Here is a 16153-nt window from a genome sequence, read left to right as displayed (position 1 = left end):
TTAATGCTTGAAAATGTTTTTAGTTACTACAAGCAGTGTCACGCCATTGGTCTGACGGCCCATTATTCCGAAACCCCAATAGCTCCCGCTGGACTAAAAGCCCATTAATCCAACAGCCCATTATCCTGAAAACAAAAGCCCACTGCTCCAAAAATAAACACTCTCCCTGGAGTTTTCTGCCGTAATATCTTAGTGTATTTTGAAGTGCAAATGTGAAGATACCGTTTACAAAATGCTTGCTTTTTAGTGCATTTAGTGCGTACTAAGTCTATCTCTAATCCTAACCCAAAGACGACAGACTAATCAGAATGCCAAACCATAAATTATGGCAGCACGTCCATCATTCCCATCATAACCGATTCAGCAACATGGACAGGGCCAACAGTCACTGAACTCCAACAACTCCAGTGTGTGTTTTCTGAGCAATGGGCCTTCGGAGAAATTGGCTTTCCCCTAGATAGTTTAAAAAAAAACCCAACTCTTTATTCAAGGTCCACTAGAGATTTCACATCCACATCTCACAGTGGACGAAGTCTGAAGTAGAATCGAAGAAAGGGAAATTTCGCCATGTTTTATGTGGATGTCCAATCAGTGTTGACGTGGTCAACTGAAGCTTCTGACACCCAACCCCCCAAACCCACTCTGGCTCGAATAAACACGGCTGAATATCCGAGTCAGCCAAAACACTGTAAAATGCATCCTTGTCTGTAATATCCCCTGCAGTCATATTCTGGGACGCCATTTTCACAGTTGGAAACATAGTTAGTTTGCAATATGAGTGAAGTGAACAAGGAAGTTTTGTTTTTGAGCAGCATCTAGAGCCCCCTGGCTACCCAGAGGCAGCCTGTAGTTCTCCCTGGCCCCAAACTATGTCACTGCACAACAACTGCAGATGTTTTTCACACTGTATCCCTAATATGGATATCTAGAGATAAGGTTGAAAATCGGCAAAATGGTCCTTTCAGAAAAACCACAATATACAGTTGAAAGCACCTTAAAAAAGCAAGTCAGTGGACCTTGTTTCTAAATAATTAGACCCTTTACACTGAGACTGATCAATGCAATTTTTCCAATTTTTCCAATGCAATCCCAAACTCAAAGACTTGGAAATGGTTCAGTTCATTTTTCGTGGCTTTTAATGCTGATCGTCTTCGCTTGTTTGTTTGTTTTCTTCCTAATGTCAAAATCCCACATGTACATCAGCTTGAAAATTCATTACAGCAGTGGTTCAAAAACTTTTTCATGTCAAGAACCCCTAAACTGACACAAATTAGACCACAGACCCCCATATGATAAGATTTTTGCTTTTAGATGTTTTATTACAGAAAGTGTATGAAACCCAAGACCAAAACAATCATACATTCTGTCATTGTGTTACTTATGGATGGAATTATAGTGAAAATAAATTATTCCCCCTTTTTGCTGGAGACCACCTGGAACCTCCTCAAGGACGCCCAGGGGGTCCCCGGACCCTACTTTGAGAACCACTGCATTTAGAGAGGATTTGAAGATGTTTGGTCACTGTTCAGTTTGATTTGCAGCTGTTAATGCTGCCACATCACAAACACTACAGCTGGGGATTAAACAAGATTTTTCTGTTTTTTTCCAAACTTGTCCAGATGATGGAAATAATCAGATACACTTTGCATCTATTTTCAGAATCGTTTACAACCTACAAAAAGAAACTTTGACCATTAGGACTTACAATTTATGCATTTCCCATACCTTTACAGACTGCAGAGTATCTGGCAACTAGAGCAGAGATCATGCTTGTTTATTTTTTTAACAGAAGAACCATATATACTGCAGACATTTTCCATTTTAGAGTTCCGCTTTTCCCACAGACTCCCAATAATTCAGTCAATGTTTTAAGTGATAAACTGTAGTAGAAGTGGAAGTTCATCTTCAAGCAGTAGCCATATTTGTTCATTGACCTGAAATAAAATGCCAGACCAGTGTGGGACTGCTGTTTCTACGTAAAACCTTCTTAATGTTCTTGTAATCTTATTGTGTGTCTATGGAAAGGGGGGGGGAAAAAAACAATTCAACTTTCCCTGCATTTTTTTCAGTTAAAATACCAAACTCTGTCCAGATGTTTAATTTGCAGATTCCTGCCCAGGGGTCACAACAATGTGGCGGAGAAAATAAACTTCTAAAATCTGTGACCAGCTATTTTCCAAACTTTTCCAGACCATTTATTTGTAAACTTTCCAAGTATTCTCAAGACTTGGGCAACTCGTTTCACATACTTTTCTAGATTTTTCCAGACCACTATAACGAGACATTTTGGGAACCTTGCTGAGGGGCAGTTTCAGTTTCATTTTTTTTTGTCTGTTTCAGTGCTTATCTTCTCTCGAGGGGGGGTAAAATCAAAGGAGCGCCGCGGTGAAAGTGAAACCCGACACCAGAAAAAGTCTTTTTTTCCGTTTTAGTTTAAAATGTCCGACTGATAGGACGATCACAAACACATCCTTTGATAAAACACCGGAGACGATTACTGTAAAAACCTGCTGCAATTCAGTTTTACATACCCTCACTGAACACATCGTAGACTCTCTCATTCACACACATACCTTCTCGAAAAAACAAAGAATTAAAAACAGTGAACATTGTACAGCAACCACATCACCCCCCTCCGCTTATTAAACTCTTTTCCCCTGGAAACACTCGGCTAATGTTTTCCAAAACCCTCTCTCGCTCTCTTTTTCCTCCCTTCATCCCACACTCGTTCGCTCCGTGCCTCGGGGCCGAAGGGGTCCGCTCCATATTGTCTTCATTAAAGCAGCCGAGCCGTCGACCAGGTTTGGAAACATGGTGTATGTGCGGGTATGTGTGAGTGTGGAGGAGGCTGAGGCTGCCGGCTCCTAAACCACATTCTTTAAATTCCCTGTAAACAAGAGAAAGAGAGAAATGAGAGGGGTGGTAGTGGTGGTGGTGCTGCTGCTGGTGGTGCTGGTGGTGGTGGTGGGGGTACATGGGTGAGCACACACATAACATCCAGACACACACATTTATACACAAACAAGGAGGACGGATGAGGGAAAGGGTGAAATTCATCACATCAAGTGGGGATACAAAAGGAGGCTAAACACACATGAGAGACACCAAGAGAAACCGAACCAAAGATGGAAGCAGTATGAAGGAGAAACACACACACACACACACACACACACACACACACACGAACACACACATTTTGTGCCAATGAAAATGCAAAATAACATCTGGCCGAGGTAAGCCCCGTCGATCCCGAGGAAATACAAGCATGCAAAAAGGGAATTGATATGGAAATGACAACGTTAAGCAACACAGCAGGTTCATTTGCATGAAGACACGGATTGGTTTCCATGTCTGCCACACACACACACACACACACACACACACGCACGCACACTCGGGTTTTGACACAATAGCTGCATTATAAAGTCCAGTCATCCGTTTACTTTATATGTTACGCTGCAAACAATGCTGCTTTGTTTGTCTATTGTTATGTTAAATTGCCTGATTGAGAAAAATAAACATGTTGCACACAGACACACACACACTCACACACGCACACACTTGCACACACACATGCACGGTGGATGAGTAATTGCCCTGACGCAGTGAGGGAGGATGTCCTGTTTGTTGGCTATTGTGGAGCTGTCAGTGGAGTCCTGTCATGTTCTGCCTGCAGCGACAACAACAACAACAGCAGCTTTATCGCACTGGAAAAAAACAAACCGATTTAACTCTTCCATGTGTTTTCAGGGTCACTCTGCCTCTCGCTCTCTATATCCGTATCCTAGAGAAGGTGAATCAAACCATGTATCTTCTAACTTTTAGCGTTTTGTTGGCTTCTTGCAAACTATTTCATACACTCATCCGTGCCACTGTGTATGAAAAGTGAACCGACTCAGGTTGGTGGAAAAACGAAGGGAATCGAAGTTTTTCTGACACTAATTTCTCTAAAAATCAGCATCACACCAATTTGTTTTCCCGTTTTACGTCTTTACTTTCCTCCTAACCACAAACATGTGGATTAATTTTATTTAATCAAATCCTAATTTATCTTTTTTTTTTTTTTTTTTGTAGCAAGCTTAACTACAACCACAATGTTTTCTGGTAACCCTTGGAGCACACATACATCTGCGCTCATCATAAATTTTTTTATTCTTCTCGTTGCCACATCATTCTGCAGAATTTTGACTATATGTGCACCAGGAGCGGATATCATTATTATTATTATTATTATTATTATAAATCACAATCACAAAGACGTTTTACTGAGTCATATCAGGGCTGAATATGCCGGCGTCAGTAGGGGTTCTGACATTCGCTGTCGTTTCATACGTGAACTTTTAAAAAGACCACCAAAGGCAACCGAAGAACGAGATAGTTGCTGACTGAGTCTCTGGGGCAACGGCTGCAAACACTGCAAAATTTTCTCTACTGTGACAAGGGTAGAACTCTATAAAAATCATGATGTGTGCAGAAAACTGGAAAACTGTACTGGAAAACAGACTCGCAGCAGCACTCACTGAAAGACGGCTAATGGGAAATTTGCCTCACATTCTCTCGTCTCTTTTTTTTAAATGCTGAAACAGATGATTAATTGATAGAAAGGATATTTAAATCAGCTAATTGTTAAGTGATTTATCAATAAACGAATGCCCGTCGGTGGTTTCGGCTTCGCAAATATGAGGATTTGCTGCTTTTTTTTTGTTTTATTTCACTATATCTTTGAGTTTTGGACAGTTAGTCGGACAAAAACAAGCAATTTGAAGACGTGAACTTTGACTCCAGGAGATTGTGATCATATTTTACAGATTTAACAATTAACTGAACAATATCGATGATGAGAAAAGTTGCAGGCTGCCTCTCTTTCCCCTCTCCTTTCTCTAACTCTCTCCATCCTTCTGCTTCTTGCTCTGCTTTCCAGATGGAGACAGTAAATTCTGGTAAAGTGACGAGCGTCCACGGGGGGCTCAGATATTTACTACCTGCAATAGTTAATCTATCACAGCATCTGTGGGTGGGTTTTATATTGTGCATGTATATTTCTTAGGTGGTATTTTTTTCCCCCCCAATTCTCTTGTTCTAGCGAGTCCCGAGCGTATATCTTTTGTGTGAATATGTATTGTTTTATTTTGCAAGTGAGTGTTTGTGTGTGTGTGTGTGTGTGTGTGTGTGTGTGTGTGACAAGACAAGTACCTTGTCAGTGCAGAGGAGGATTAACGAGCAAGAGTAGCAGGATGTAAAGATGCTGCGATATTTCCAGCCTGACACACACACACACACACACACACACACAAAGATAAAATACAGTTGCACAGAAAGGCTGGCAGTTTATACACACTGATGAAGCTGAACACACACACACACACATAAAAAGTCCCCATGGAAATCACGCTACCAGAGCCTCGTAAACACGGAGTTGTGAATACACAAACAGTTGGACAGCTGCTGCTGCCTCTGATATCACCTAATAAAAATCACATTTCAATTAATTACAGCAGCTTAACAAGCCTGCGTGTGCGTGTCTGAGAGAGAAACAATAGGAAAGACTGAGTAATTCCCTAAAGAGGAAATTAGTAAAGACACAGTTATTATAGTTTTGACCTGCCTTATGTTTGCACGACCCAGTGTGTATCTTTTGTTCATCCTGTCACGTATATTTAAAGAGAATCTACTGACTGACCAGTTGATGTTAAAACAATTATAAAAGCTGAACTATTTCTGATGCCTGTGAAACAAACATGTTGGTTTTTATTATTACTCTAACATGAACTGACGGGTTAACAGAGGCTCTTTAATGACTTTTTATCCCTGTTAGCAGTGTGGCTATAGAGACGATAATGTCTGTCAGACACTTTGGTCCAGATTGAAACGTCTTTACAACTGTGGCCATGAAATGTTACAGCAGACAGACTCCAGAGGACGAATCCTGATGACTATGGTGATCTCGACTGTTTATTAAAGTTGAGATGAAATGAAAAATGTCTTTTTAACACTTTTAGATCATATCCCCAGTCATATTGTGCACCTATTTAACAATATTAATATATCCGAATCCAATCATGTTTTCTTCCTGTAAAACAAAATATGACTTGTGCTTACGTAGGCTTGAACCAATCAATGATATCATGACATCCACCCATCAATCAGTCTTCAGTTTTTAGCATCACAAAGCTAAGATTCATTATGACACGCTCACTATCCAACATTTAAATCAAATTCCTCCCAACATTACGTCCTGCTTGTTTGTCCTGTTTCACGCGGAAATACGTTGCGATCTGGTCTGACTAGTTAGATACTGTCGAAATGCTGTTTCTTCTGGGCTTTAAGCGCCACCAGGAGGTCAAAAATTTCACTTCATTTCAACTAATAGGTAACATGCTAACATTAGCATGCTAATACAACAACTACGGTACGTGAACACACTAAAAGTTACTACAAAAGCTAAAAAGTAGCATGCTAACGATTAGCAAGCGAAACATGCTAACAGCAGCACTAAAACATAATAACTGATACATGCCAGATGTTGGCATATTAAAATAAAAACGTTTTGTAACCTGTATGTAAACTGTAGGTATGATAGCATGCTACTGATAGCAAGCAAACAAGCAAACTTTAGATAGCATCTATTTGGTTTTCAGGCAGTGCAGTAGAGCTAATTACAGCTTGGAAACAGGTAATTATTAACTCCAATATGACATGAACTTTTATTTATTTTTATTTATTTAACCTTTATTTAACCAGGTGAGCCCAACTGAGGTTCTTTTGCAAGGGAGACCTGGCCAAGGCGGCAGCATAAAAAGTTGACAAAAATAAATACAAAATAATACAAAATCAGACAACAGATACTAAAAACATACACAGTACCAGTGAAACGTTTGGACACACCAACTCATTCAATGTTTTTTCTTTATTTCCTACATTGTATAACACACAAATAACACATACGGAATTATGTAGTAAGCAAAAAAAAGTGTAAACAAAGTAAAATATGTTTAAAATTTTAGATTACTTCGTTCTGGCCATAATATAGATTACTACTATAGCTGAATAAGACTATTTGTTGTATACAAACACTACCTCAGCACAACACTACTGCCTTAAACGCATTACGCAAGAAATTCCACCAATTAACTTTTGACAAGACACATCTGTTTGAGATGGTTGAAAACCATTCCAGCTGACTACCTCATGAAGCTAGTTAAGAAATTGCCAATAGTGTGTAAAACTGTCATCAAGGCAAACAGTGGCTACGTTGAGAAAACTAAAATCTAAAACATTTGTCTAACACTTTTTTTGGTTTTACTACATAATTCCATATTTGTGATTTCATAGTTTTGACATCTTCAGTGTTGTTCTACGATGTAGAAAATAGTAAAAAAAATAAAGAAAAAGCCTAGAGTAGAGATGTGTCGAAACGTTTGACTGATACTGTAGTAGCACTAAAATAAGGCTAGACATACAACGAACGTAAACATTAGCATGCTAACGTAGCAGTGTTAGCACTGAGTGAAAAATACAACTAGGGATGATGCAACATGTACTTTCACCCACCGAGAACCAAGAATAATACAGGATTTTTGACTCCTCTGGTGCTGCCCTCAGGCCAAACTTTTGCAACACTGGTAATAAAGTAAGAACAGCAAAAATGTCCTCTCCATTTTTGACTGAGTTAAATATTTTGTGCATGTCTTGCATCATTTCCTGCTGGTACAATAAGATAAAATTATTTTTTTTGTGTGCAATAACTGTCACAATAGTGCACAATCAACACGAGTACATGTTGTGTAAGTGTGTGTATCGTGTTAGCTTAACATATGGGATCGGGACACAACATATGCTGAACAAAAATGAAAAATAAAAGGATTTTGGTGGGATTATCACTTTAAGATTCAAATCTTTACGGTTCATTCAAGCCAGCAGACAAAGCAGATGTGGGCACACACACACGCAAACACGCAAACACACACACTCACTCGCCCAGTTTCTCAGGGAAACCAATGTTTATAAGCAGAACTTTGTTTCCAAACCAGAGAAACAGTTATCCACCCCAAATGATGTCATGTGGATATGTTTGCCTGGAGGTGTGTGTGTGTATGTGTCTGTTATAGCTTGTCCCTACTCTGCGTTCGTGTGTGTGCATTAGTTAAGTTAGCAAACATGTAGGTAGGTCTTTTTATAATCAGAGACAGAGACATTAAAAAAAACACACACACTCACGCACTTTTACTCCAGAAAATTGTAATACTCTCACTTCTTGTTGAGGTTTCGGTGTCTGCTTGTTGTGTGGTAAAAGCGCTTTGTGACAAAACTTGTTTCTGACTAAATGAGACTTGACATAGTGCAGAAGTTGGTATACAGAAGAGACAGAAAGCCTGAGAAAAAAAAAAAAAAGAAAAAAGAAAAGCAAAGAAAGAGAGGGTGAGGACATAAAACAGATGTGACAGGTTGAAACTAGGAGGAAGAAAAAGAAGAAAGAAAGCGGATGCAAAGAAAAAGAGAAGTGGGGAGGAAAAAAAAAAAATCCCCATGATTCATTTTTAAGATGATGAAAAATTAAAAATGTAACAAATGAGTCAGGAGAGCCGCATGGGATCATCTCTGTCCATCTGCAAAAACATCCTCTACGGGATTTTTAATATATTCGGAGGATTGAAACCCTTAAAATCAAATGTATCCTAGCAATAACTAAACCTTCAATAAATCTACTTGCTTAAAAACATTGGATTTTTTCAATTTTTGCTCTTTAAAAAGCATCTGAAATTGAAGTATCTGAACAAAGGAAAGAGAACAAGGGATCTGATAAAAGAGAGGAGAGGCAGATGGGATGCAGCAGCCAAACGCACATTTTCCCAGTTTCTCTCCATCTTTGGCTTGTCTGTAATTCATTTCTCCTCCCTTTTATTCTCTCCATCCATCCGTTCATCCACCCGTTCCCTCTGTTGCCCCTAATAAAAGCCGTATGACTGGAAACCAGCGATACTTTCAACCCCTCCGGTTGTGATGATTTAATGCGAGCCAACAGACCAACTGAATTTCGGCAAATAAACTCCTGTTCCCCTGATTTGATGTGACCTGGAGTTTTTCAAAGCTGAACTTAATGCTGTTTGGATAAACCGCTCCTACACCCAACAGGGGTCTTTTGTCATTTGCAACAGTAAAATGAAGTTTGTGAACACATTTTTTTTCCCCCCTCCCTCCCGTTTTGCTTTCCATTCACACGTAACATTTTCAAACATCTTCCACAGTCAACACATTTAAAAACACTGGTCCCACCTTGTAGTTTGGACAGTAAAAGCTGAGTTTCATGAAAACTGTGCGTATACTGTTCAGCTTCTTTCCGTGTGTTGAATACAAGCAGGTAGCTCCAGGTCTAAAAAGTGGAGCCAATGCTAATTTGCCTTAAACCTGTATTGTCTCTAATGGCCACCAGGGGGCGACTCCACTGGCTCCAAAAAGAAGTCTGATTGTATAGAAGTCTATGAGAAAATGACCCTACTTCTCACTTGATTTATTACCTCAGTAAACACTTTCCTGATGAGTTTATCACTAGTATAAAGTCTTCTTCAATGCATCATGATGTTCATTTTGTAAATTATGGTCCCATTTAATTTATTTTTGACAATAAAGCAGGGCTACATTGTGATTGACATGGCAACAACGTTGGTTAGGTAACGGCGTAACCCCAGATTCACAGAGTATAGGCGTAGCCGTTGCTATTTCAGTATGTTTTCAGTTCATGAAAGTTAATTCTAACATTTTGGTCGCTAAAAGTGTCTTGTTCAGCATTTGGTTGTATTAAAAGACCCTTTAAGGAGTCAGATGTTCAGTATTTCTGGTGAGTACATTTTGTTTTATTGGTTTCAAGCCCATTTTTTGCTAGCAAAAGTTAGCATTAGCATTCTCACAATCAACCATAGACTGTAAATGCCCAGTGCTAACCAAGCTAGCAGCTAGCGTAAGGGTCAGCTCTACCCTCTCGTCCAAAAATGGTCACTTCCTCTCACTTCTGGCTCCAAAAATCCAAGATGGTGACAGCCAAAATGCCAAACTTGAGGCTTCGAAAAGAGTCCACAAACTATTAGGTGATGTAACGGTGGCTTCATCCATTATTTTTATACAGTCTATGGTTGAATATTTGCTTTGACAGGCTTAAGTGTGTCCAAGAAAATTTTTCACAAATCTAACAGTTGGCGCGGTTTTACAGTCCATGTTTACTCGCCCAAGAATGACTATGTGTGCAATTAGTGTCTGTTTGTGTGTTAGTCAGAGGTTGTAATGTGTTGCAGCAATATCGAATAGTGCCACATGTTGCGTGTCTTCATCAGTTTTGACGTGACGGAATTAGAGCGCGAGCTGCTACTGTATAGGCCTTTTTCACAGCAGACATTGACGTGTCAGTGTAGGAAAAGAACAGGTGTTACCAATAACATTAATGACGGCTCTGTTCTATTTAAGTGTCCCAGTATGCCATGATAACGGCGTATTGAGCCAGCATCAACAACAGCACAAACCAAAGCAGCTAAATGGAATTCACTCATCATTCATTTTATTATTTACACGTGCGCTTTTCCCCACTGTGACATGTCAAAATGTCTTCCATGGCTGAGTGTAGTGCCGCCACCGCCATATAAAAAGCAGATGTTGTTTGGCACTGGAAAAAACTTTTAAAAAAAGGGGGGGATGTTAAGGAAGCAGGTCGGCAGGCAGGGGTATATGCAGAGAAAGGTTGAAGTTTATCAGCAAATATATTGATGAAACACAGCCAAAAGTGGCAAAAATCCATGAGAAATTCAATAAAAATTACTTAAATCTGCAGCCTCACAGCAAGCTGCCACCTACTCTTCCCTCCCCAAGACTATATAAATACAATTAATGGTATTTTATCATCTCAGCTTCACTTAATTGGAAATTCCCACCTGCTCAGATAAGTACAGGTTGAGCTACAAAGATAGATACAAGGCTTTCAAAAGCATACACGCAAATATTAACACAGGAGGGTTTTTTTTTTCTGTTACCGCTGACAATCATAATCTTTTATAGGTACACAGGCACAGTCATAAGTGCACCAAGTTCAACAGAATTGGCCTCACGCTGGAACCGCTTGTTCAGATTCGTTCTTAAGAGACACATATACGAGTGATTTAACGATTTTACAAGATTTAGGAGAATTTGTGGCATTCGTCAATTTCCTCTTGGGTGCGAACAAAATTTACGAGTGGTCCAGACCTGTTGAGTCATGACCAGATAGTCGCTTTCTTCTTTCTTCAAAAAGGATAGAAACACTTAGTGAAATAGAGTTATAATGTAATCTGGATGACTTTTGGAGTTTAAAATATGACACCGACATCAACTAGAATGAAATATTTCACTAAGACAAACTTCAAACGGAGTTAATATCCTACTTACCACATTATCATCATCATCATGGCTGCCAAGTCACTGAGAGGGTTTTTAGATTTGATTTTTATTGCCGTATTTTGGCGCTGTAGTTGCTAGGAAACTTCTCTCGCTCCGACAGCTGTCTCAGGGTCTCTCAGTATCATTTTCTGTTGCAGCTGACAGTGTAAAATCACCTACTGGAGGCTATAATAGAACTATGCTCTTGTCCAAACGCCTCTCATATTAGTCATGGAGCTCTTTGCTTTAGAAAGCCATTTAAGAAAAGTTGCCGGCTTGAATCCGAGCAAGTTAAGTTAGTCAAAGAACGATCTTTCATCCCCAAAACACTGCGGTGCCCTTGAGCAAGTCATTTCATTCAAAGTTACACAAGAAAACAGAGGGAAAGAAAGTGCTGAGTCAAAATTTATTGGATGAACAATAACTCCCTGGATACCTAAAACAACCTAAAATAATCCCTTAAATTTAGGATAAACAAAGCTGAAAACAACTTTTGTGCGTTTGATGTTTCTCAAGACAAAGACAGTTTTGACATTTGTGGCTTGGAGGAAACAGAATCCATCTGCAGCTTTCAGTGGTGCTCAAATATAGAACTGTAAGGAATTATGATCTTTTTTAACATGACATGTCAACATAAAACATGGTGACATGACCAGATTTTGGGCTTTATTTCATTCCTCCTAGCCTCTCTGCAAACCACACTGTTTTTAGCACGTTTCGTTCAATCACTAACCGCTGTGTCAAATATAGCGTTTTACTGACGGATGGAAGGAAAGGATGTTATCCTGTTCTGCACACTGGATCGTCGACATTTACGAGACAGCGAATGATCAGAATCAGATTTTTTTTTTTTTTTTCCTCTCAGAATCTCGGCCTTATGCAGCTCAACGTTCGGAAAATGAACTCGACTCCTAGATACGCTGCTCGGCCGTTTCTGTTTCAACGAGTTCCTGACCTCCCCTCCTTACAATAACTCTCCCGCTGCTCAACTCTTCGCCTAAGTTTCACCCCTGCTGGAGGATCTCTCCTGTGTGCTGCGGGCTGTCAGCGCCGAGACCAAAAAGGCCCGGTGTTAAGACTTAACCACATGGCTGCAGACACACGGATAAATACACAAACACACACACATATAAAGGAACATATAGAGGAAGAGATGCAAAATGAAAAATCCCACATGTATCAAGACCCAGACTCTGAATGAGAGGTTGTGGGTAACGCAGTGAGGTCGACAGTGTATTCACACACAAACAAAAGGATGTGAAAAGCCACAAGGAGAGAGGAGGTGGAGGGGGAGAAAGTCATACTTCCATCCCACACAGAGACGTATAGAAACAAGAACAGACACATGAAACCGCACATGAAAAGAGCCGTGCAGAGACAAAAGGGCTGTAGGTGAGCGAGGGTTCAAGGAGACACACACACACACACACACCTGTTTACCCCCCCTTCCTCCTCCTCCTCCTCCTCCTCCTCCATTCCACACAAACAGATGCACCTGTGTATCCACCCAAACACAGACACAAACACACACACCTTTGATGGTGCTGATGACCTGGTCCAGGTGTTTGGTGTCGTTGCGGTCAGGTCGACAGCTCGGGCTGATCTCCAGCGAGTAGTCGGGTCCGTACTCTGTGAAAAACTAACAAACGCAAAGATCATGTCACAACAATTTATTATTACAGCTTCTGGATGTGTGGATTTTTTTTTTTAAAAAAAAAAAGACGTTTCTTCTTCTTTTCTTTTTTTTTTTTTTCTTTCTTATTCACAGGCATACTTTCATCCTTCACATCTGCACACAGACTCTGCAGCAGAGCGCCAAAGTACACTTTCTCCTCGTTGTCTCTTTTTTAAAGAATGCAGCTGCTTTCCTGGAAAATTTCAGGCTTCGTTTGGACTTTAAAGAATTGGATTGTGAAACTGACTGGTGATGAATATTTACACAGGATTTCAGGGATCACTTCTTTAAAAAAAAAAAAAAAAAAAGAAAGAAAGACAGAAAGAAAGAAATGCAAAACAGTGGAAAACATCAAAGACTTTTCTGTCTCGAGTCAGAAACCTGTCTTGACTCCTCAACCAACACGTCTCTTTTTTTTCCCCCTTTTGTGCATTATTTAAATTTATTTAAAGTCGTACTTTTTAGCAGTGGTGCTAATATTCTGAGTGGAAGTACTCATAGGTTTCTCCCCTTCTTGACTGTAATTTGACTGAGTAAAAACCTTCAGACGGACACATGTTCCTTATATTTTTTAACTCAATGTGTTGTCTAGGAGTTGCATTAATACAATAGCATGTAAGAGACGGTCTGCAGATAGAAAATTTGATGCAGAATAAAGAAGAAAGGAACCACAAATCAGTCAAACTTCCACTAGACAGCTAGGGCCTCACCAACATGACCAAAAAAAGGTCTGATGATGATTTCAGCAAATACCAAAGGCTCCTGGCATTTCACGAGCTGTCCGACCAATTCCATGAAACAAAACCAGCCAACATAAAAAAACAGGTGGAAATCCAGGGAGCGGGTTCAACGAGAAGTTAAAACCAGAGCACGTCGGTTGAAAAAAATGCATAGTCGGGCCGTGACTCAGTGCCATGAGAGCAAAACAAACTCAGAGGCCAGGTCTGACCACAAGTGCGTCAGTCCGTTCACAGCGACTGTTGTGAAAGGCTTGGACTATGAAGACTCAGCAGAACACACCGAGCACGCCAAGGTGACTGAGGCCTTAAACAAAAGATGCATAATCCTCCTTCCGCACAGAGCTACATATAGAAAAACTGTTTAGTCTATAAAATGTAAAGAAAGCATGATCCCAGAGCCTAAAAAAGCTTCTTCAAAACAGTCAGATAATCAATTTACAATGATGTTGAAGGGGATATATAATGCTTTTAGTGATTTCCTGTCATTTATATACTATTATTATGTTGGATTTCTATGTTAAACATGGTCAAAGTTCCAAAACTTGAGGTGAACATATGTATAAATGCCACCTTCAAGTCAAAACCCAGGGCTTCAGCCTGCTTTAAAAGCTTCATTTGCCTCTACTTCCTCCGTGTGATGACGTCAGATTGTTTGCATTGTCGCATATTTCAGATCGAAGTCAGGCTCGAACATGTGCGGATGTATTAAAGAATGGGAAAAGGAAGCAAAACAACTACTATTGTTTGTTTATGTAGCCTTCAGAGCTTCTGGGAACCAACCAATCAGAAGAGAGTGGGAGACGGGAGCTAAAACGGCCTGTTTCAGACAGAGGCTGAACTGAGGGGCTGCGTAAAGGCCCAGTAGAAGATAAATAAGGAGTTTTTTTGAGCAGTAAATCATGCAAACATATCCCAGAAGAGCCCCAGAATATAAATATAGACTTGGAAATGTGCATGATATGTCCCCTTTAAGCAGAGAAAATCAGCAAATGCTCACATTTCAGAGGCTCAAATTTGTGAATGTTTTGCTTTTCAATGATTAATTTATTATTACAAAGGCTGCAGCTTAATTCTCTGTTGTTCAAATAATCTAATGATAAATAAAGACCGGACACCACACGCCAGTTTACCCCACAATGTCAGACTGCTCCTTTCAGTTGGCGAAGGAGTCAGTAAACATCCCGTAATGAATTTAACTTAATGCCACGGTCATTTTAAAAAGACAGGGATATCTTGTTTTTGGTTGGAGCTCTTTAGAGGATTAGATGGATGTCATTAGAGAAGACTTCAGAAGGTCTGTTGCCAAAGCAAAGATGGACATTCACACACACACACACACACACACACACTAACACTAACACGGGCCGGAGCAGATGTGCACACACGCGAAGCTGAGCCAATGTGCAGTAGGGGTGTACTTTTGTTTACTTGAAAGACAGAGAGTACTCTGTCTTTGTTTAATAGCTGTGTGTGTGTGTGTGTGTGTCAGCGATAGAGAATGTTAGTGTGTGTGTCGTGAATACAGATGAAGGTAAAAGTGCGTATTTATGTGTTTGTGTGAATGTCCGTGGATATTTCGTAGGTAAAAGGCCCCTCGTCTACTGTGTGTGTGTGTGCGTGTATGTGTGCGCGTCTGTTTCCAATTAGCTCCGATGAGTTTCTGTGTCTTACCTCCGGTCTCAACTGAGCTCAACATGAGAGTAGTTACTTAACACACCAGCAGACACACACACACACACACACAAACACACACACCCTCAATGTATTCCCATGAACCCAGTGCTCTGTCTCCTGCTGTCCAGCAACACACAAAAAAACACACACCAATCATACACACACGTCTCCTGCTGCCTGCTTGTTTGGCTTGGATGACCGTGGGGAAGAGAGACACACACACACACACACACACACACTGCTAAAAGAAACACACATCTCCCTATAATATTTCTATAATATTCTTATGATGTTGCGATACCTTTTTAGACTATATTGTCTGTCTGAGTGAGAAAAGAAGCACGTAAGAAATAAAAAAACCGGAGAAAAGATGCCGTGACGCGAGCACGCCAGATAGAGAAAAAAAAACGATTAATGATAAATAAAAAGAGACTTTAGTGCGTGATCACGGTGACGCAGCGAATCTACGTCACCTGCACAAGGTCAAGAGACAGAAAAAAAACCAAAAAAAAACAGCTGACCGGCTCCAGTGTCTCTAGCAGAGACGTACAGAGAGATAAATAGTCGAAGGTCTCTGATTATTTACCACAGACCTTAACATGGACCCTCTGCCCATCAATCACTGCTGGTATGAGAAACACTGGTCTTAGTGCTTGTGTGCGTCAGA

The 16153-nt window shown here is 40.2% G+C and overlaps 1 protein-coding gene across 1 annotated transcript in view; it reads right to left on the bottom strand.

Annotated features, from left to right (window-relative positions):
- Nucleotides 1-1758: 1758 nt before the first annotated feature.
- The window catches only part of hdac8 (histone deacetylase 8), a 33860-nt gene continuing 19465 nt past the window's right edge, over nucleotides 1759-16153 (bottom strand). The window contains exons 10-11 of the mRNA XM_042401121.1: nucleotides 12931-13036; nucleotides 1759-2887 (exon numbers count right to left, since the gene is read on the bottom strand). Coding sequence (XP_042257055.1) covers nucleotides 2865-2887; nucleotides 12931-13036 — 129 coding nt within the window. The 3' untranslated portion in view covers nucleotides 1759-2864. The remainder of the gene's footprint in view (nucleotides 2888-12930; nucleotides 13037-16153) is intronic.

Source organism: Thunnus maccoyii, chromosome 22 (assembly GCF_910596095.1).
Source record: "Thunnus maccoyii chromosome 22, fThuMac1.1, whole genome shotgun sequence".
Lineage (NCBI taxonomy): Eukaryota > Metazoa > Chordata > Actinopteri > Scombriformes > Scombridae > Thunnus > Thunnus maccoyii.
Note: the sequence above shows the minus strand (reverse complement) of the source record. Positions and strands in the feature narration are given on the sequence as shown.